The sequence below is a fragment of the Phocoena phocoena genome, chromosome 8, assembly GCF_963924675.1.
Source record: "Phocoena phocoena chromosome 8, mPhoPho1.1, whole genome shotgun sequence".
In the NCBI taxonomy this organism is placed as follows: Eukaryota; Metazoa; Chordata; class Mammalia; order Artiodactyla; family Phocoenidae; genus Phocoena; species Phocoena phocoena.
Genome location: NC_089226.1, coordinates 31,806,396 through 31,827,756, shown reverse-complemented (window position 1 = coordinate 31,827,756; position 21,361 = coordinate 31,806,396). Strand labels below are relative to the sequence as shown.

The 21,361-nt window shown below is 41.1% G+C and overlaps 1 protein-coding gene and 1 pseudogene across 1 annotated transcript; one reads left to right on the top strand and one right to left on the bottom strand.

The window, feature by feature from the left end:
- The first annotated feature begins 6,917 nt into the window (after positions 1–6,917).
- Positions 6,918–8,221, top strand: LOC136126896 (MAU2 chromatid cohesion factor homolog pseudogene; annotated as a pseudogene).
- A 547-nt stretch (positions 8,222–8,768) lies between these two features.
- On the bottom strand, positions 8,769–16,353 carry LOC136126895 (tripartite motif-containing protein 43-like). The gene is made up of 7 exons (XM_065882358.1): positions 15,943–16,353; positions 14,960–15,055; positions 13,436–13,666; positions 12,676–12,698; positions 12,051–12,148; positions 10,421–10,916; positions 8,769–8,880 (listed from the first exon to the last, which is right to left on the bottom strand). The coding sequence occupies exons 1-7, from the start codon at positions 16,351–16,353 to the stop codon at positions 8,769–8,771; spliced, it is 1,467 nt and encodes a 488-aa protein (XP_065738430.1).
- Positions 16,354–21,361: the final 5,008 nt, after the last annotated feature.

Below are 21,361 nucleotides of genomic sequence, written 5' to 3'. Positions count from 1 at the left end.
GTGTTGCCAGATTGGCATTGACAGTAGTGTGTCTATGAAAGCTCTCTAACTTTCATGTACTGGGATCCTGACTCATTAAAATCAATAATTTTCATGACTCTCAGAGAGAGGGCTAGGTAGCATTGGTGCTTAAATCTTTGTCCTACCACCTGAGAAGCAGATTTTGCTGTCTGAGAGTAGGATACTGGTCACTGTAAACTTTGCTAAATATCCAATTTAACCTTAATTTTTAAAGTGTACTTATGTTGAAATGTGCTGAATAAAATGAGAATTCTATCAGAATATAAGGCAACTGCTTCTAAGTTTCATCCCATTCCTGCTATGTCCCCTTACTGAATTAAGTAATTTAGTTGACCTCCATTGTCTATTGAAGGCCAAGTATGTGCCCAGGATACCATATGTTTCTCTCCACTTCTCTCATCAAATTGGTGGATGCTTAGATGCTTGGATACTACGAGACTGAAAATACTAAGAAGGTAAGGACAGTATTTTTTTAATTACTATATTCCCACTATCTTACACATGCTTAAAACGTAGAATACTATAAAAATGTGAATGAATGGATAAATAAATGAAAGCGAATATAAACAATATTTTTCTGGCATTAACAAAGTTTTCCAAAATACAGGTAACATAATAGGACTGAAAATAATAAATCATAATGTCAACAAAATGTAAGAAATAAACTGATTTCCAGATTCATAGGCCGAGGAAATTCTATTTATTTTGAGATTTGAAATGACTATACTGTAATTTTATTCTATAGGTTGGATTTTGAGATTTCCTCAGGATGGCAAATATATATTAGTGGAAGATAAATATTCCTAGTGATGGGAAACAGAAAACAAGCCTTAGAATGAGACAGTCAGGATTTATTTCTATTGATTTACTTTCATTTTTAAAATTTTTATAGGAGTACAGTTGATTTACAATGTTGTGTTAGTGTCAGGTGTACAGCAAAGTGAATCAGTTATGCATATACATATATCCACTCTTCTTTAGATTCTTTTCCCATATAGGCCGTTACAGAGTATTGAGTAGAGTTCCCCGTGCTGCACAGTAGGCCCTCATTAGTTATCTATGTTTTATATAGTAGTGTGTATATGTCAATCCCAATCTGCCAATTTATCCCTCCGCCACACTTATCCTCTGGCAACCATAAGTTTGTTTTCTACATCTGTAACTCTATTTCTGTTCTGTAGATAAGTTCATTTGTACCGTTTTTTTAGATTCCACATATATGCGGTATCATATGATATTTGTCTTTCATGAGACAGGATTTAAATAGGCATATATATAAAATCACTTAACATTAGGTGATATAAACATCATGCACTGACAAAAACAGAACAGGTTTGTACTTGAAAGAGTAATACACACGATTGAGAATTCACATATCTAGAAATAGAATGATAAATATACCCTGTAAGAAAGAAGAAAAAGAAACTGAATAAAGAAGGAAACAAAGAAAAGAAAGAAACCAAGAAAGAAAAACAAAGAAAATACCTTGGTGTATGGTCATGGGATAAATGATGACTGAAATGTGAAAACATTGCATAAACTATAATGTGCTAAATTCCATGAAACTGAGAGTTCACTTCTTTCAGATACTCAGGGCAAGTGAAAATCTCTCAAATGAGTTAGGGGGCAGGCTGATTTGCTCTAACAAAGACTGTGACTCTGAGGCTGGTTTTCTTTTTTCTTTCTTTTTTTTAGCGGGGGCTGCCCTGAGTGGGATGCGGGATCTTAGTACCCTGACCAAGGATGGAATACTGAAGTGGAAGAGGACCGCCAGGGAAGTCCCCAGAGGCTGTTTTTCTTTCACGTGTCCGTTCATATATAACAGGTAATCAAGAGGAAGATTGATATCTTCAATAACTGGCTTTTTTCTAAGTGCACAAAAAAGAGCTTATTGATGCCATCTCTTAGCCATACTGAGAAAATATCCTGAGCAAGGGGATCTAAGTGTAAGAAAATAATGTACTGTGTTCCAAAGCAGCTGTGTTTCCACCCTGTTGGGTCAAGATGAGGCACATGACACACCAAGCTTCAAAACTTATCTGGAAGTGCTGGACGCACATTAAAAGCTTTTGTTTGTTTTGGTTTGGTTTAGAAGACAAAAAATCAATGACAGGAACAGCAGAAGAAATATACATGAGGTTATGTTCCATGAAAATAAACTGATCTTCAACAAGAATGATGTCATAGTGTTCTGGGTTAGAACCAGGAATGAGTTCTCCAGAAGAGTAAACTCTGCTTTTCACCATCGTCAAGATGTCGAGTGTTTACCTTTTCAGCATCTGGCTCCTAAGGGTCATGGACAAGGAATATCTACTTATCTTTGAATCTCTGAAATGGAAGACTAAGTCAGAATTGATTCTCCAAATTTTGAAATACTTATCAGAAATGTGCCCTTATTCTGTTCATCTATATTACCTAGCTATCATAGAACACGTTCTCTCTACTCTTGTCCCGTTTCATGTAGCCCTTCATTAACTAACAAATTTCTTTATCAGCTTCTTTTGACAAACTGCATCTCTCCAGGTGATCTCAGATTGTATAATTTTACTTTATTTGCCTTCAACTCATCACTTCTTTCCATTTCCACCTAAAATTCCTGAGTGCTTTCTGTTGACACTCAAATTTCAGTGAGCAACAGTCATTACACCTTGAATTTCATAAGCTTAATTTTGCCCCTTTTCAAAGAAAGTTTTATAGCTAATATTCTTCTTATTTAGTTTGCATTTAGTTGTACATACTGGCAGAATTAGCTACTATGGGCCTTTGGACTTGTCTTTGATTGGAAGGTGAGGAAAATGTGTACTGGATACGTTTTCTTAGTTATAATATCAAGAATTTCTTATTCTAAAGATGTTTCTACATCTTTCAGTTTTGATGACCTTTATTAGAATTAATGTCATCTGGGTCATATTTACAATTGAGTAATGCAATCAAGGTGAGACCACTGGGAACATTGCCAGTTAAACCCATCATGTGAGTCTTCTCATCCCCAGAAGAGGTTATTTATTTATTTAGCTGGTCACTTTTTTTTGTTTTTTGGTGTGAGAGGTTTTTCAAAAGAAGATTCTTCAAAAAAAAAAAATTCTTCAGAGAAGATTATCGATAGAAATAAAAAAACGGATACAGAAAATTCAGCATATGTGTAGTTTAAAAAGGGAGATAAACATGTAAAACAGAGAATGTATAAAGTGAGAAGAGAACACGGCCCATGATAAATTCCTGGGAAAGCTATAATTTTAAAGAAACATTAAGGAAAATGAGAGGAATAATGGCAAAATAAAGGAAATAAATGGTACGTTGAAAGCATAAACTGAGTGCTTACCATGTGACCTCGATTTTACCAGCACCATATAGTTGACTTTTATCACTGCCGCTAAAGATACTAAGAATTAGCGGAGATGACTGCCCAGGTTCTCCTCCTGTTGGCTTTCCTTTGATTCCTTGCTAGTGACTAAGGATTCAAGATTATGTTAAATATAGTTACTATTATTAGATAATGAAAAATGCAGAAAATATGATTTTTGTCCCCAGCTCAACTCCTGATGTGTGATTCTGGTCCAATTTCCTCATATCTCTTTGATATTTTATTACACTTTTAATAGAATAATTTTTTAAACATTTTATCTCTTAATTTTCTATCTTTTTTATAGGATTTAATTTCTGTTCACCTAAAACATTTGCCTTTTAGAGCATGAAAACTTTCAAACTTCGGGGGGCTCTGAATTGTACAAGCATGCCACTGTTTTAAAGGGAAGGGCTTAAATTTATTGTTTTCTTACTAGAGAAAATTATAAGGAAGTACCTTTTTTTGAAAAGATAGGAAGAAAATCTACAAAAAATTGGAAGAAGAGAGACTTGTTGCTATGTGGAAAGGAGATTAGTAGCAACTGTTTCCTTCAATCCCATTTTAGGAAAAGCATCATTCACTGTGTGTTACTTTATCTGCAGCCACGAGGAATTCTTCCTATGTGAGTCTCTCCCCTCACCGATGGTTCATTTCCAAGCTACCTGGGAAACATCCACAACTAACCTGCATTAACATAATCCTTTTAAGTAGAAAAATCACATTTACTGAAAGGAAGCAGCCTGTGAAAATCAAAAAAGGATGATGAAGAAAAATTTGTCTGATTTGTAGAGCCTTGTGCTTGGAAGATCAGCACAGTTTCTAGAGTTAGAGTCCAGGGAAGCTTCTCATATGGAGTGAAGGAAGCATTGCCTCAGTAAATGTTCAGACTAATCTGACATCATTTCTCAACAATTCTGTAGTAACATTGTTCCTCATCAACCAGGTAAAAACACACCATAGAGTCTATTATTCCCCTCAACATCCTATCCTTGAGCGCAAATCTGTAATTCTGTATATATCAAAAAGTGTGTCTTTTTTTAGGAAATATGTGGCCGGACTGTAGAACTATTTTTTTTTTTTTTGTATTTCTCTTCCATATTATTATTTATTTGTTTATATGTTTATATTCTTATAAGCAAGTTTTCCACTATCCTCTGTGTTACTGCCTTACATGCTCTAGATTTTATATATAACTTTAGGAATCAGTTAGCATATCTATATAAACTATTTTATGGATCTTGTTGTCAATGAAAATTCAGTTAACAATCAAGGTAAGGGAAAAAAAGAGCATTTTACCAAGCCAAACTGAGGAGTATAACCCAGGAGACAGACCCTCCGGGGCTCTGAGAACTATTCCACCTGTTAGAAATGGAAGGAACAGTCACATAAATTTTCAGGGCAAAGGGATCATACATCAAAATGACATATTGATATTTTATATAAAGTTCACCAAAGATATACAGTCCAGGTAACTCACACAAAGTTAGCAGCAAGTCGTTATGATCCCTTACAGAGTTGAGAAAGAATGCTCTTCTTCAAGAAGTTACATTGCCAACATTAGAGGAAAGGGAAGAAAACGATCGTTATGCTGGAGTGGGCACCCCCATGTTTGAGGAGGTCTAGTTAGTGTGGAATGCAGGTGCACACTGCACATGAGGGAGGGACAGAGGAGGCCCAGACAAACACAGGAAGAGAATTTTATGTTTAAATTTTCTTGTCATACCTAAAAATACCAATATTATTTCATCATTATCAATGTCTCATCTACTTTTTTCCATCAACTAGTGCAGTGGATTCAAATGGGGGTGATATTTTCTTTCCGTAGGCAATTGTTGATATGTGGAAAAATTTGGGGTTGTCACAATTGGAAGTTACCATTGATATTTCATAGGTAGAGACCAAGGATTCTGCTAAACATCCTACAAGGCAGACCTACAAGAAAGAAAAAACCAGTCCCAACTGTCAATTGCTCTGATGTTGAAGAAGCCCTGAACTAGAAAATCTTAATAAAGATGAATAGTAAGACTTTTAATTAGCCAGTAACAGGAGAGAACAGGCAGGAATAAATGGAAAGCTAAGAATGAAAATAAAATGTTGTCAGTCTAAGATTTATATGGGATTCCCTGCAATCACTCTAGATGATTAAATTCATATCTACTAGCAAACAATATTTTGACTTGGAATTTTGTCACTGTGATTTAAGACTTTCTGCCTTTCAATCTGTAAACATATTTTCAATACTGTGAATAGTACATCTGAATACATTCCTTGATTATTTTGTTGCTTATTTATTAACACTTGTTTTAGGTACTGAGGAGTAGCCATGAACAAGAGAGACATCATGCCTACCCTTATGAAGGCTATAGTCAGGGAGCAAGAAATTGAATAAATGCTACAGGAATTGTAGTTAAAATTTGGGTCAGTGTATGAAAGGGCAAAAAAGGGAGTACATTAAAGGAATATAAAATGAAGTATAAACTTAGACTAGTGTAAGGGAGTGGCATTTGAAGACAGACTTGAAGGGTAAATAGGGTGGGGTAGGTGGAGATCCTGAGGTGGGAACGAGGTCAGGTACAGGACCTAGAGGAAGACTAGAAGGACCGGAACAGATCACCACATTCCCCTATTCTTCCTCACTATGGATCAGTTTTAGAAGATTCCACACTACAGAACCACACACCATCAGGGAATCTTAGATCTAGGGAAAGGAACAGGATTTTCTTGAGCATGGCTAATTTTCAGGTAGCTTGGCATCTTGCATCAGAATTTGGATGTAGTGATGCTTGCTGTCCGCTAATTCCAATATACTGTATCTTCCTTCTTTGTCCAGAGTCAGGAAACCTGTATCCAATGGAAAAGATTTTTTGCACTTGTAGATTTTAGAGACAAAGACTCCTTCTCAAAATGAAGGCTTTATAGAGCCTTGATCATAATAATGTATCACCCAAAGAATTTCAATTAACTTTATCACCCAGCCATTGGATACAAGTCCCATAAAGGCAGGTATGCTGCAGGATTTTCTTCATAGCTCTGTCACTGCTAACTCGGTCTGTACCTGGCACTCAGTAAAGAGAGGGTTTAATCATCATTATGATCAAATATCCTTTTTTAAAAAATATTTAATTTACTTATTTCGTTGTGACAGGTCTTAGTTGTGGTTCGCTGGCTCCTTAGTTCTGGCATGTGCACTCTTTGCATGCATGTGGGATCTAGTTCTTTGACCAGGGATTGAACCTGGGCCCCCTTTATTGGGAGCATGGAGCCTTAACCACTGTGCCACCAGGGAAGTCCTGATTGTAATATCCTTTTAATCTCTTGGCTGTACCATCCTCCAGCTCTCTACGTGCTCGCACAGACATCACTCACCCAGTATTCCTCAGCAGCCTCTTCAGTGGAACGGTGTCTGTGAGCCCTGTGCTCCTGACCTTGAGAGCAGATCAAACAGAGCAAGCTCTTGTTGGCTTCACAGAAGATCTTCTTTGTCTCCTTATGGGTCCCACACATATGTCCCTCAGAGTTCAGGAACCGCCCGAGATTTGCTTTTCTGGCAATGGACACCAGATTCTTCAGAAGAAAATTGGTTTTGAGGTTTGTCTGCTCTGATCGTTGTCTGCACACTGGGCAACTGGCAGGATCTTCAGCTTGCCCCCAGAAAAGACAGAGACAGGACCTACAGAAGCTGTGTCCACAGCCTATGGTGACTGGGTCTAGAAGGTAATTCAGGCACACGAGGCAGGTGAGCTCTTTCTGGAAGGCTTCTGGGATATCTGAGTTCATTTTTTCTGAGGCAAGGAAATCAGGAGTTTATTCCTCTTCCCCAAAGACAAAAGAGGCCCAAGGACCAAGAGGACTTGGTGTCAGCCTGCGACCTCCTGGGTGTGGAGGCTGGGAACACTCCGGGTAGTGGGATCTGAGTACACACGGCCACTGGTCCTGCTCAGCAAAGGGATGCTGCAGCTGACGGAGCGTAAGTTGCAGGAAGTCCACCCATTGCTGACTCTCTGTGGACAGATAGTTGAGAACTGGCATGGGAACCCCATCCAGAAGGAGTCTCTGTGTGTCTTCTTCCTGGTGCTCCAGGTTACCCACTACCTGGGTGCTGGTCAGGTAAAGCACGTGAAGCGGTGCCCGAAGCAGCTGTCGCAGTGCATCCACACCATCTCCATACTGCACATGAGAAGACAGTGCCCAGCAACCACGCCAACCTCTTCCACTGGCTGCCCAAGGAGCACATGTGCTTGCTTGTCTACCTGGTGACTGTGATGCGCTCCATGCAAGCCGGCTACTTAGAGAAAGTGCAGAAGTCCACAGACAAGGCCCTCATGTAGCTGGAGAAGCTCCAGGTGCTCTACTGCAGCCCCATCCTGTCCTCCTTCCAAGTAATCCTGCTTGAGCACATCATCACGTGCAGGCTCGTGACAGGACATAAGGCCACTGCACTGCAGGAGATCTCCCAGGTCTGTCAGCTGTGCCAGCAACACCCCTGGCTCTGCTCCAACCACTCAGCATACACTGCCGGGCTTGTATTGTGTCTCTGTCAACTGCATGGACAGCGCTAAAGCCCAGTTCACCACAGCTTTGCGGCTCACCAGTCACCAGGAGCTGTGGGCCTTCATGGTGACCAACCTGGTGAGTGTGTATATAAGGGAAGGAAGTAGACACCAAGAGGTACTATTCAGTTTGTCGGAGAGGATCAGTGCAGACCACAGCTTCCCTGTCAGCTCGCACTGCCTGCTAACGGCAGCTTTCCAAGTGCTTAGGCTCTTCATCTTCCAGGGACGCTATGAGGAGGCCAGTCGCACTTTACATCATGTTTGTCTCTGCGTATTTCTTGAAGCCTTTCTTTGCTTCTAGGGCATTTTGTACATAGAACAGTTGAAAGAAGAACCTCAAAACTTACCATCTGTCCTGATGTTAAGGTGCTTTTAGTGACCACTCTGTTATCTATGTATATGTAAAGTTAAGGATAAGTTCTTAAGTGTACAGTTAAAAATTCAGTACTTGATATTTAATATTCCACTCTAGCTTTATGGAAGCCAACCCGTGTGTACGTGCATGCATGTGTGTGTGCGGGCTTTGAGCCTCCCCTTCACTGCAGCATCTTTCCATTACATAAAGCTGTTGTAAATACCTTCCTGTGAGTCCAAATTCAGAGCCTCACAGTTTCTCAATCATAAGAACTTAAGACAGCCAGCAAGGAAGGCCCCAGGGAGACATTACAGCTAGTGTTATGCAGCTAAGTGTTTAGAAAAAACAGATAAATAAAAGTCCAAACTTTAAGCACACAGGGGTGCGAGGGAGTAGCAGAAAGATTCCTGTTGGCAGGTAAATTATTGAAAGCTGGTCAGACCCCACGTGTGCACCTCCCACTTCGTCCTATCGGCAGTGGGGCCCTCAGGGTCTAAGGTTCTGGAGGCGCTGGTCCAGGGGTTCCAGGTTCCCTCACAGACGCATAGCTGCCTTCCCTTGTTGGGTCCTCACAGTTGCCCGTGGGTGAGGCCAGGGTCCTCACCCTGGGGTAAGCACACCCAGTTCCAGTTATTGGGAACGCAGGCAGGGAAATCGGAAAGGGCCACTGGGCACAGTGAGTAAATTTGTTGGTTGTGTTGTCTTTGTTTCCTTAAAGGGTTTTTAATAAGCATGTTTGGCATACTTCTTTTAATGGGTTTGTAATGTCCTATATATATATATATATATATATATACATATATTGTGTGTGTGTGTGGTACGTGGGCCTCTCACTGTTGTGGCCTCTCCTGTTGCGGAGCACAGGCTCTGGACGCGCAGGCTCAGCGGCCATGGCTCACGGGCCCAGCCGCTCCACGGCACGTGGGATCTTCCTGGACCGGGGCGCGAACCCGAGTCCCCTGCATCAGCAGGCGGACTCTCAACCACTGTGCCACCAGGGAAGCCCTAGGATGCAGTAAGTTTTATAACGTAAGCTGGATAGTAAATTTGATTAACCAGTATTGATAAACTTATCATAATATATTCAGGAAGTAGATTTAGTGGTGGAATTACAATGGTGAATATACAATTCAGTGTGGGGCAGCAACATTTAAATAAAAAAACCAATGCTCTATTGTATGATGGTAAAATGGGAACAGACAATGTTCCCTGTCCTAACATCTCATCCTTCGTGGCCTAGGTGATGATCCTAAGTTAAATTAAAATAATATAAAACAATAACATAAGACCACCATGATTGCAATAAACACAATCACCCTCACACTTCTAGTATCTATACTAACAGAGCCTCCAACACACAGATGCACTTTTCCGAGATAATTAAAAATCAACTGGGCTCAAGCTCAATGTGTGTAATCTAATCAGTTTTTGACATCCACCTTCAAATCCTGAAAATTTAAACTTTTAGATTCTAGTCCCTAAGTTTTATTGCAAATCTCCTTTCCAATAAGATAATTGTTTTCTCTATTTATTAATTTATTCAGGCAAAGATTTGTTCAGTGCCCCTCATGAGGCACTTCCTTTCTTTAGGTCTTTTCCCTTATATTATTGTAAAAGAAAAGGACCTGCAAATTCTGGGTTCTCTAAGAAAAGAAGACTTACCCCGTCTCCAGGGTCAGTGGAGATTTCTCTGTCAAATCGGTTTTCACCCTGAGGGTGAATTGATGTGTAGGACAGAGTAGATCATGAGGAAGGAGGAGAAAGTTGGGGGCTGACGTGGGTCTGGTTGGTGACCACGTCTGTCCATGCTGTGTAAGCCCTGGGTTCCTGTACTGGTATCAGGAAGTGGGAAGCACACGCCCACACTTCGGTGAGTTGAGCAAGCTCACAACACAGGTGAACAGCCACTTCACATATTCCAGACAAATGTCTGTAAGGCAAGCTTTTTTGTCAGGAAGATGGAAGACACAAACAAAATTTGCATTTGACACGGTCTTTATAACAAATAGCAATAAAAGGAGGTTCCATTGCAGTAGAAAGAGCCTAAAGACAATGAAGTTACCTTGATTTGCTGCAGCTGAGAAGGGTTCCCTCAGAGAAGGAGTCCTGAGCATTCAGTCCAGGTCCTGACTTAGCCCTGCTCACGTGTGGCCAGTGCAAATGAAAGGCCTGACAGGGAAAGTGAACAAGCCATCCTCGTACCTCCAAAGGAGGGAGCGCCTGGCAACGTCCACAAAACCCATACTCCCGCTGTCAAAATCAAGGAACACGCCAACCCTGCCCTGAGGTTTCTCTATGTACAGAGGAGTGTTCGGGATGGTGGTCCAGAGACGGTAATGATGACCCTCCTTCACACACACAAGGAGAAAGTTGTCCCTGTTGGATTCCTTCAGTATGCTGTCATCCTTCCTTGTCCAGGAATCCTTACACACGCCTACAGCCCAGTCCCAAGAGCTGTCCACATCCACCTCCCAGTACTGTTTGCCAGAGGTGAAGCCCCGGGATCCCCATGCAGCAAAATACTGCGATGTTCTGCCATCCAAAGACACATAGAGGCTGTCACGCTCATACTTCAAACTTCTTGCATCATCAAACAGCCTGATGTATTGGCTGCTTACTTCATTATGGAATGAAATTGTTACTGTGGAGAGATGAGAGAATACTCCAGTCAAAATCAATGTTAAAAATAAAATTATGTCTATGAGAGAAGAAGGTCCACCTAGGGTCTCACTGGGAGAAAAAAAAACACAAAAAAAACTCCTTAAGATTATAAGAAGTGCAGTTCTAACTGGAAACATTGGATTCAAATCTTGCCGGGATATCTGCTGAGGAAACGGATAACTAGTTACCATGGAAAACACTTCCTAAAAATTCAGAGATTATACAGGATAGGGAGGTCATGGCTACTTCTGGCTGGGTACTTTTCCTGACAGCTAAAAGACTGGACACCGGGCACTGATCACCTCCAAGACCATGACAATATAACTCACCTCCACCTCCACTACCACTGCTCAGGGAAAAAAAAATACATTGTAGAGTAGAGAACTGGTGATTATTCTAGCATCTCAGTTAAGTTAGCAAATGGACACTGCAGAAACAAAGCCTAAGGATGGCTTCTTAAAAGTGGTTTCCTTGTAGGAATTTCCGCCTTTGATATGTGGTTCCAACGTGGGGCCTAGTCTTCCACTTCCTGCTACGTTATCCTCCAGAGTTAGGTTGATCGTGAAGCTCTATGTGGCTCATCAACCACCGATTTGGTTCCTTGTTGTTGTTCACAAATCCTGGTTTCTGCATCTAATTTTGTGGCTTATATATTTTTTTCTGATTATGTCAATGGAAAAAAACACATCATACATTCAATTGCCAAGAAACTTTCAAGCAAAAATGTTTTTGACCTCTAAGTAACTGCACTTAGACCCTGAAATTGGAATATCCTGGATTAATAACCCGTTTTCTAGAATTCAGTGAACAACTGACATTGTATGTGATGCTATTTCTAGGGCTCAAGGAGCCATTTTTGGAGCATGCCCTTTTTTTCATTATAGAAATTATTTATCAAATTTATAAGTAAGTTATAAGGCCTGAATCACATCTATCCCTGCACCAGCCTGCATGTATCTTGTAAGGATTTTAATGACTCTGTGACTACACATGTCTATACATGCCTATTTGCAGACTGTTCTGTACAAGGTGAGAGATGAAGAGGGAAAGATTGTCTGTGGAAACGTTATTGAAGAACCTTGCAGGGTGGACACACCGATGGGGTGACACTCACCTCGGAAGCGGTTGAGCCAGTCCATCAGCCCAGTGATGGGTCGTGCACGGAGTTCCGGCAGCAGAGGCTGAGGCATGTGCAGCTGTGCTGACTCGCTCCTGTCAGGAGGAAGACGCGGTTAAACTTTCTGCTGGCCAGGACTTCTTAACCACAGCCTTTAAGAAAAAGTCAGCATCCTTCAGCTCAACTCACTTATCAAAATCCTTTTCTCCACAATCATGGGATGGGATCATGCCTTTCTTAGGAAATTTTTTCTTACTTTAATTCACGACGTGATTTCACCCCCATTTATCAGAGACACTTGCCTCTCTCACCTAATGCCTGGGAAGTACTAGTCCTTGCACTTCAGTGTGTTTATGATTTTGAAATTTAAATCAGAAAAAAACTGGCCTTTTAGAAACTTCTGCATTGAGCTCTACAGCACATACATCTCTAAGCCACAGGAGCAAACTTCTGATGCTCAGTTCTGATTCAAACGGAACAGGAAATCATACTCAGCAAAACAGGCACCACACAAGCACACACAAGCAATGTAGTATTATCTAGTAAGTTATGTGTTCCCTTTGTTAAATGCAGCTTGATCTCTTTCACAGCGCCCTGGTCAGCATCACAAGATTAGACTTACCATTTCAGTTTGTCTCCCAATTCCTGTCAAAAATAAAATGAAAAAATATAAGATTAGACTTCTTCATAAATAGCCAACCAGGATTTGGTTTGGGGAAAACATCAGAAGACATCTAATCGCCACCACAAGAAAACAGTCTGGAAAATCCATTTTCCTTTTTCTCCCTAAAGAAAATTCTGGCACGATGTGTTGCAAGAATCTAAATTCTTAATAAATTAACAAACCTGAGGGTGAAAGAGAAAGAGCGAGCGAGCAAGAGAGAGCGAGAGAGAGAGTGAGAGAGAGAGAAGGGACAAAGGTAGTGATTGTGCATTGCTGCAACCCTCAGTTCTCTGTAAATTCGTCTTTCCTAGGGCTTGTCCAAAAGGGTAATATGCCCCTCCAAAAAGGCAACTCCAAACCTAGGATATCCCAACAAGAGGTGGAAATATATGAGCTTTTGCCAAGTTTCTCCCATTGCCCAGCTGGAGATCAAAAAACGGAATGACACTACATAAGTTGTTCCTTTCTGGTTTTGACAGAAGCAAGCTACAAAAGGAGATTTTGAGAAGGGAATATTCCTGGGGAGTCTCCATAATAACAATTCTGTAAAGCTTGCTCAATCATGGTTTGGATGAGTTGCATTTCATCTATAATATTTCCAACTAGGAGAGACTCCCACCTTAGGATGCAAGAGATGAATAAATATCCCCCTGGTACCATTTAATGGTCATTGAAGGTGTGAGCTTCAGAGAAAATATTTTCAGTCCTCAGTTCTTACCTGGAGCAGCTCCACATCTGGTTTATGGGACATTTTAATGAGCTCTTTGTATATTACTTTGAGGTCTGTCTTCTTTCCACTCATTTCCGCTTGTCTTTTTCTGATTTGCTTACAAATCTTTTGGCTTTCTTTTATAATACTCCCTAAGTAGTAATTTTCTTCCTCCTGAAGAAATGGAGTTACCATCTGATAAGTTTTCCTAATCATGTCTCCATATCGATACACGTAGAACTGTTGTGAGATGGATTTCAACCGCATTTAGTTTGCTCTGATTCATGTTCTCTCCCAAGAAGCTACATCCATCCCAAATTCGTATCTTCTAAGAAATCAATTTACTCCTCTTTCCTTCACTTATTTTTCATTGTTTTTAACTACATCAAGTGCCAAACCCACCCTTTCCTCAAACCACTTTCATCAAATTCATGGGTTCCTGAAACATCTGGAGAAAATCTTTTCATGGATCATTTCTTTCATAAGCCTGCTTTCCAATCTGAAAGACCCCATGCAAGCAATTGAAATGTATGGGTGATTCCTACATCATATGCAATATCCTCATCTCAATGTTAATAAGTAAATTCGTTTCTCATCTCAATCCTCCCAAACTCCACAGCCTGAGTTTCTCTCTGAGCAGCCATGTTCCATTTTACTCTCAGGGTTAGTATCCTCAGGAAAGATCTTCCTAAGAATCTCACCTACTGCCATCAAACAGGTGCCAATGCCCATAGCCCTTTCTTTCTGCCCTCCTTTTTTGTATAAACAGGTTCTGTCCTCCCTCTGAGGCCACAGCCTCCTCCCCATATTGTTTGGAAGGTCATTCATCCTCATTCCATTGCATATTCCCTCTCAGTATTAATGGATTGACTTTCTCACTCTCCATCTCTGTCTTTCTCCTTGTTTCTTTTCTCCCTGACGTCTTTCTTTAACATGTCACATTTTCTCCTACTTGAATTAATATCACTCTCTAGCTAGTGAGCTGTCGCTTTTCACGATGACAGGCACACCCCTTAAATTCCTGTTCATGTCTCCTTTGTATCACCTGGGCTCATGTACTAATCAGACTGAAGTACTTGTGGTTCCCAATGATATGCCCTTTACTTTCTGGAATGTATGACTTACAGAAATCTGTGCCTGAACTAACCCACGGATTTTTAAGCACCCACTTGATCTTCAGACGTGGGATTGATCTTAAACATGAGAAATTTTCCCTGGGATCCCGAATCATGGGCGTGGAATCGTCCACATCACTCCATGTGCCTCCACATCACTCCATGTGCCTCCACCTTAGCACTTGTGGCACATTCTTCTAGTGGATTTTTGTTGTGGTTACTGATCCATTAGATTCTAAAAATCCCAAGAGGCAGGTTTTGTGGGTTCAAATGGTACATAGACAACGTTTTGAAATGGTGCTCAACCCATTCTCAGAATTTCATGGCCCATGATGATTTCACCTCAAGTTATTCAGGGACAGGTTTCTAGCATGTCTGCCTCAACTTGTTTCAAAGAGAAATACATTCTCATACTTACCATCCAAGGGTCAGTTCCTCTGCCATTTTTCTTGAGATTTCTTTCAATTTCTTGGATCTTTTCCCATAAAGATCTCATTTCGTTTGCCAGCTTCTCCTGTAAAATAATTGAATCTTAACACCAGAAAAGCAAATAGATTGAGGTTTCAGAACCCAAACGATGGAGTGTACCCAGGGATGTCAGGTACAGGACCTAGAGGAAGACTGGAAGGACTGTAACAGATCACCACATTCCCCTATTCCGCCTCACTATGGATCAGTTTTAGAAGATTCCACACTACAGAACCACACACCATCAGGGAATCTTAGATCTAGGGAAAGGAACAGGATTTTCTTGAGCATGGCTAATTTTCAGGTAGCTTGGCATCTTGCATCAGAATTTGGATGTAGTGATGCTCGCTGCCTGCTGATTCCAATGTACTGCATCTTCCTTCTTTGTCCAGAGTCAGGAAACCTGTATCCAATGGAAAAGACTTTTTGCACTTGTAGATATTAGAGCCAAAGACTCTTTCTCAAAGTGACAGCTTTATAGAGCCTTGATCATAATAATGTATCACCCAAAGAATTTCAATTAACTTTATCACCCAGCCATTGGATACAAGTTCCATAAAGGCAGGTAAGCTGCAACATTTTCTTCATAGCTCTGTCACTGCTAACTCGGTCCGTACCTGGCACTCAGTAAAGAGAGTGTTTAATCATCCTTATGATCATAATATCCTTTTTAAAAAAATATTTATTTAATTTATTTATTTCATTGCACCAGGTCTCAGTTGCGGCTCGCTGCCTCCTTAGTTCTGGCATATACATTCTTTGCATGCATGTGGGATCTAGTTCCCTGACCAGGGATCGAAGCTGGGCCCCCTTCATTGGGAGCATGGAGTCTTAACCACTGTGCCACCAGGGAAGTCCTGATTGTAATATCCTTTTAATCTCTTGGCTGTACCATCCTCCAGCTCTCTACGTGCTCGCACAGACATCACTCACCCAGTATTCCTCAGCAGCCTCTTCCGTGGAACGGTGTCTGTGAGCCCTGTGCTCCTGACTTTGAGAGCAGACCAAACACAGCAAGCTCTTGTTGGCTTCACAGAAGATCTTCTTTGTCTCCTTATGGGTCCCACACATATGTCCCTCAGAGTTCAGGAATTGCCCGAGATTTGCTTTTCTGGCAATGGACACCAGATTCTTCAGAAGAAAATTGGTTTTGAGGTTTGTCTGCTCTGATCGTTGCCTGCACAGTGGGCAACTGGCAGGGTCTTCAGCTTGCTCCCAGAAAAGACAGAGACAGGACCTACAGAAGCTGTGTCCACAGCCTATGGTGACTGGGTCTAGAAGGTAATTCAGGCACACGAGGCAGGTGAGCTCTTTCTGGAAGGCTTCTGGGATGTCTGAGTCCATTTTTCTGAGGGAAGGAAATCAGGAGTTTATTACTGTACCCCAAAGACAAAAAAGGCCCAAGGAATATCAGACACAGATTGTCACTGAATAATACACTGCTTTAGGAAGGATTTTTCATTTGACAGAAATGGAAAACTGAGACACAAAGAGAACTCTCAAGAGCTGCAGAAAATTTTCTCAGCTGCCATACCAACACAACTTCTTGCCCTCCTTTCCCTACGTAAAGGAGAACCTCAGGTTTGTTGAGATCTTATTTTCCTCTAGATAACATGAGCCGAGGAGTTTGGCCTAATTTATAGCTGTGTGGTGGGTCCTGATTGCCCTCAACCATCAGTCATGATGCTCAACGCCAGTCATTGATTTAGCGCCGCATGCTTGACTAAGCTTGTATTTTTATTATTTCGTAGAATTGTCAGGCAGTTTTCTTTGGATGTCCTTTTTTATCTCATTCTAAATCTAGATCCACAAACACTGTTTTTCTTTGCAAAACACTTTCTGAATAATTCAGAGATAATGAAGAGGACCCTAAACATTGTCAGATTGGATCCTATTCTAACCAGAAGCAGCTTACATGGATATACTAATCGGTTAAGTATGCCTTCCTGTCTTATCTGTGCCAAACTCATCAATCAAACCAAAAATGAAAGAGAATGGTTATATCTTCTTAGTCTTTAAAAGTGTTATCAAGGGGCTTCCCTGGTGGCGCAGTGGTTGAGAGTCCGCCTGCAGATGCAGGGGACACGGGTTCGTGGCCCGGTCCGGGAAGATCCCACATGCCACGGAGCGGCTGGGCCCGTGAGCCATGGCCGCGGAGCCTGGGCGTCCAGAGCCTGCACGTCCGGAGCCTGCGCTCCACAACGGGAGAGGCCACAACAGTGAGAGGCTCGCATAAGGCAAAAAAAAAGAAGAATGATATCAAGCATCCCTTTCATCTTGTGGTAAGATGCAGTTTGCATGTAATGGTAATAATCAGCGCCAAAAAACAAATCATGCTTTTTAAAACTGATTTTGCTAAAATATTGGGTGCTAGTGTCTGTAATCGTTAAGTACAGAGGTTCCTCAACTTTCTTATATTTCTGCATGTACACAAGTGTCACTTTTCTCTTGCCCAATCATTTCTTAGTTTCTTTAAAATTTCAGTCAGAATAACCCACATTTCTGAAGAGACAAAGTTTGCTTCACTTTAAAACAATATTTTCTCCCAAATTATTGCATGCATTACCTAGTTCTGTTGTGTAGAATATTATGTCTGCTGTGTATACAGGCACACTCCACTTTTAAAGTAGACTGTAATAGGTACTGCACATGAAGTCAAATAGTCCTAAAAATTATTTTTAGGCTCTACATCAAACACAAACAGATAAGATATCAGAGAACCACTTTCTGAGTCTTTGTAATGCATAGGAATAACTAAGAGATGAACAAAATCAGGTAACTAAAACTAATCACCATATTAATTCCAACATGTATGCCAAGACAAGATGGCAATACAGTCATTTCACTAAGTTGGCACACAAGATTATTTCAATGAAACAGCCTCAGTTTTCTGTTAACATTAGGAAATTGTGTTTTTTTCCCCTCAGGAGAGTCCCATAAACTGCTCTATGGTAAATTGTGTACTCACTGAAAGTGCTGTAGAAACAATCCTCGCTGGAGAAGTAATAAGACAATGTCAGCTCGGGGATCAAGGCTTCCAAGGGTGGTGGTGGTAGCTCTCAGAAGTCTCCAGAGCCAGCTGAGCTCCAAACACTGGCTCTCAGTTCTGGAGAAGAATGAGTTTGGCTCCTTTAGTGTCCTTACATTGAGCTCTGAGCCACACCCAATTATTCCATGTGATTGCATTTCACCAGTCTTCTAATAGGGTTAATATGGATGATGAGATTTCCTGAAACCTAGGACAAGACTGCTTTAACACCTTGGATAATCTTCATAAACCCATCTCTGCAAACATCTTCTCACCAAGAACCACTGATTATACCACAAAGCCACCCTTAAATGGGCCTTCATATGTGTTTCTAGATACCATGGATTTTTATTTTTAACTTACCAAAGAAGTTGGAAAGATGATTTCATCACTTAGAGAGTTTAGCAAATGTCTTGGAAAACTTGGAAATCTGTTTCTTGAGGTTTGTTTAAATATGTTCTGTCATGGAGGAAGCGCTTTATTTTGTTGACTGATTGGTTTTAAAAATTTTAAATAGGACTTTAGTGTAAGAACATCTGTGGCGACAACTTCAGAATGGAAATTTCTCTTGCCCCTCACCGTCACACTCCAGATCAAGCCCCCCAGTGTCTCCCAGCAACAACAGGACAGGAGATTCTCTGCCTGGAGCTCCCCAACCCAGCTCAGGGGGGACAGTAGAGAAAGGCCCCAGCACAGAGACCCCTTTGGGACAATGTGACTTATAGGTTGCTTTGGAACAAAACAGAAACAACAATAACCACAATGGGAAAACTAGGACAAAGAAACATTTTGAAGAAATAACCCATACCCTTCCCTTCCTTTCCTGATATATTTCTCACTGAACAATCAACTTGAGAATGCAGAGTTTTGGAAGGAGTGAGAATCATGACCCTGTCTTGAAGTCTTCCAAGATACATGTACCGTATATGTATGTTTCCAGTGGTTGATGCTCCTAAATGTTTATGAACATGATTTAAAAATGACCTTGAACTGCAAAAGCACAACCTCTCTCTCATGGGGGACCACAATTGTTACAAGCATTCCCAAGGTCATTATTTTTCAATTCTTAACCAATTTCCCTAGCACCCTTCTCTTCTAAGTGAAGTATGGCAGTATAGGTTAATTACTACAATAATAATTTGTGTTCACATTTAGTCATAAAGTGGTTTTGGGAATGCTGACATGAAAGTGATTTTATTTTATTTCTCTGTTTTTCTATATTTTACATATGGCAGCAGTCACTAAAATCAGAGCACCGGATGCAAATGTACAGTTTCCTCTTCAGGAGACACTGACACTCTGGACCTCCTCAGTGGAAGAGGTTGAAGACAGCACTAGCCCAGAGTTCCCTGGAGAGGATGACATTGGGCCTGTAAGTGTGTGTTTAATTAGGAGCCTGCCCCTCAAGCAGCAGCTAGGAAGACACATAAGTGTAAGCCCTCTAGTTTAAAATCACGATAAAAGACTTGACTTATGTCTGCAAGACTGCTTCATGGTATCACTTGGATTAGTTCAGTGCCTGATTGAATAATCAGAGGTGTGTGCATGCTAAAACATGCTGCTGCCCTCACTTCCCCCTTTGTAGTCTAGCCCGGCCAAGTTGGCATGTCAAGAAGCCATCATGGGGCTTCCCTGGTGGCGCGGTGGTTGAGAGTCCGCCTGCCGATGCGGGGGACGCGGGTTCGTGCCCTGGTCCGGGTGGATCCCACGTGCCGCGAAGCGGCTGGGCCCGTGAGCCACGGCCGCTGGGCCTGTGCGTCCGGACCCTGTGCTCCGCAACGGGAGAGACCACAGCGGTGAGAGGCCCGCGTACCGTAAAAAAAAAAAAAAAAAAAAAAAAAGAAGCCTTCATGAGGTTATATGCTGCAAAAGTTATCAAACATAACAATAAGTCTCCTTGGTCTATTTTATTATTCAAGACCACCCACAGAATGAATGCCCTAGATATATTGATACATTCTGGAACTCAATAAGTTGATCATATTACTACACATTTCCTATTGCAAAGGTAAGAAACTAACATTTTGGCTTCTAAGTTTACTGTCTGTGAGCTTGACTGACATCAGTGAATTTCTATTTTTAATTTTATATCATTCAGTATTGTGAATTGTTTTGCAGTGTTATTTTGTTGTCATGTGGAATCAGCTCTTTTAGAATATTAATAAAAATCCATTGGTTGAAAACATACAAGAGATCATAGACTAAGTCAGTAATTACCAGCTATTGTCACTGACGTAACAGGTTAATAATATGTAGTATATTTTGTTCAGTGATATCCAGCATTTCAGAAATTTTGACTGATTTCTAGTTATTGATTTAGCTATTGAAAATGCAGCATAATACATTCTTTTGTACATATATCCTTGTTTGTGAGAATTTCTAATGGAAAGAATGCTCAAGATGATGTTGCTGAGTTAAAAGGATATGTGGATATAAGCTTTTTTTTTTTTCTTTTTTTCGGTACGCAGGCCTCTCACTGTTGTGGCCTCTCCCATTGCGGAGCACAGGTGCCAGCCGTGCAGGCTCAGCGGCCATGGCATGGCATGTGGGATATTCCGGGACCAGGGCACGAACCCGTGTCCCCTGCATCGGCAGGCGGACTCTCAACCACTGTGCCACCAGGGAAGTCCGACTTTAGTGATTTCTAAAAGAAAGAAAAAAGTCACAGCTGAAGAACCTCTTTTTGATTTAACACTCCCAAGTAGATTAACTCACAGGCCAGGAACATGGTAGCAAGGCTGCAGAGGCAGGGAGGAAAATCGGGTAGGTATTCATCAACTTTCTATATAATTCTCCCAGCTCATCATGAAATTTGTGGCTTTTGTTTAAGCATGATAATTACCTCTATCCCCCTAATGCCTGATGCATGTCTCGTGTAAGAATACCGCCTCGTTTCTTATATTGCACCCTACTTTATTATATCACACGTGCATATTAAAACACTGACCAAAGTGAGGCTATTTATAAAATTTGCCATCTGCAGCCCTCAAATTCATCAAATGAGGGACAGAAGTTACAAGAACAATTCCAATGGGTCTTCTGCACACTTTGGAAATTTGTGGCAAGGAGCTAATATTTTACCTAAATTAATAGGTAAAATAAACTTGATCTAACATTTAGATATGCTAACCACCCAAAGTTAGATGTCACAGGTTAGTTTCCCTGGGAAGCAGATTAACTTGCTAAATGTTTAGTAAAAAGTACCCTTGGGATCCACACCTATGGGCCTGTGGAAGGAAGGAGATGGAAACAGGATGGGGTGGGGAGTAACGGATGTACAAGGTAAGCTTAACAACAGTCTCAGCTGACCCCATGGGGAACTCT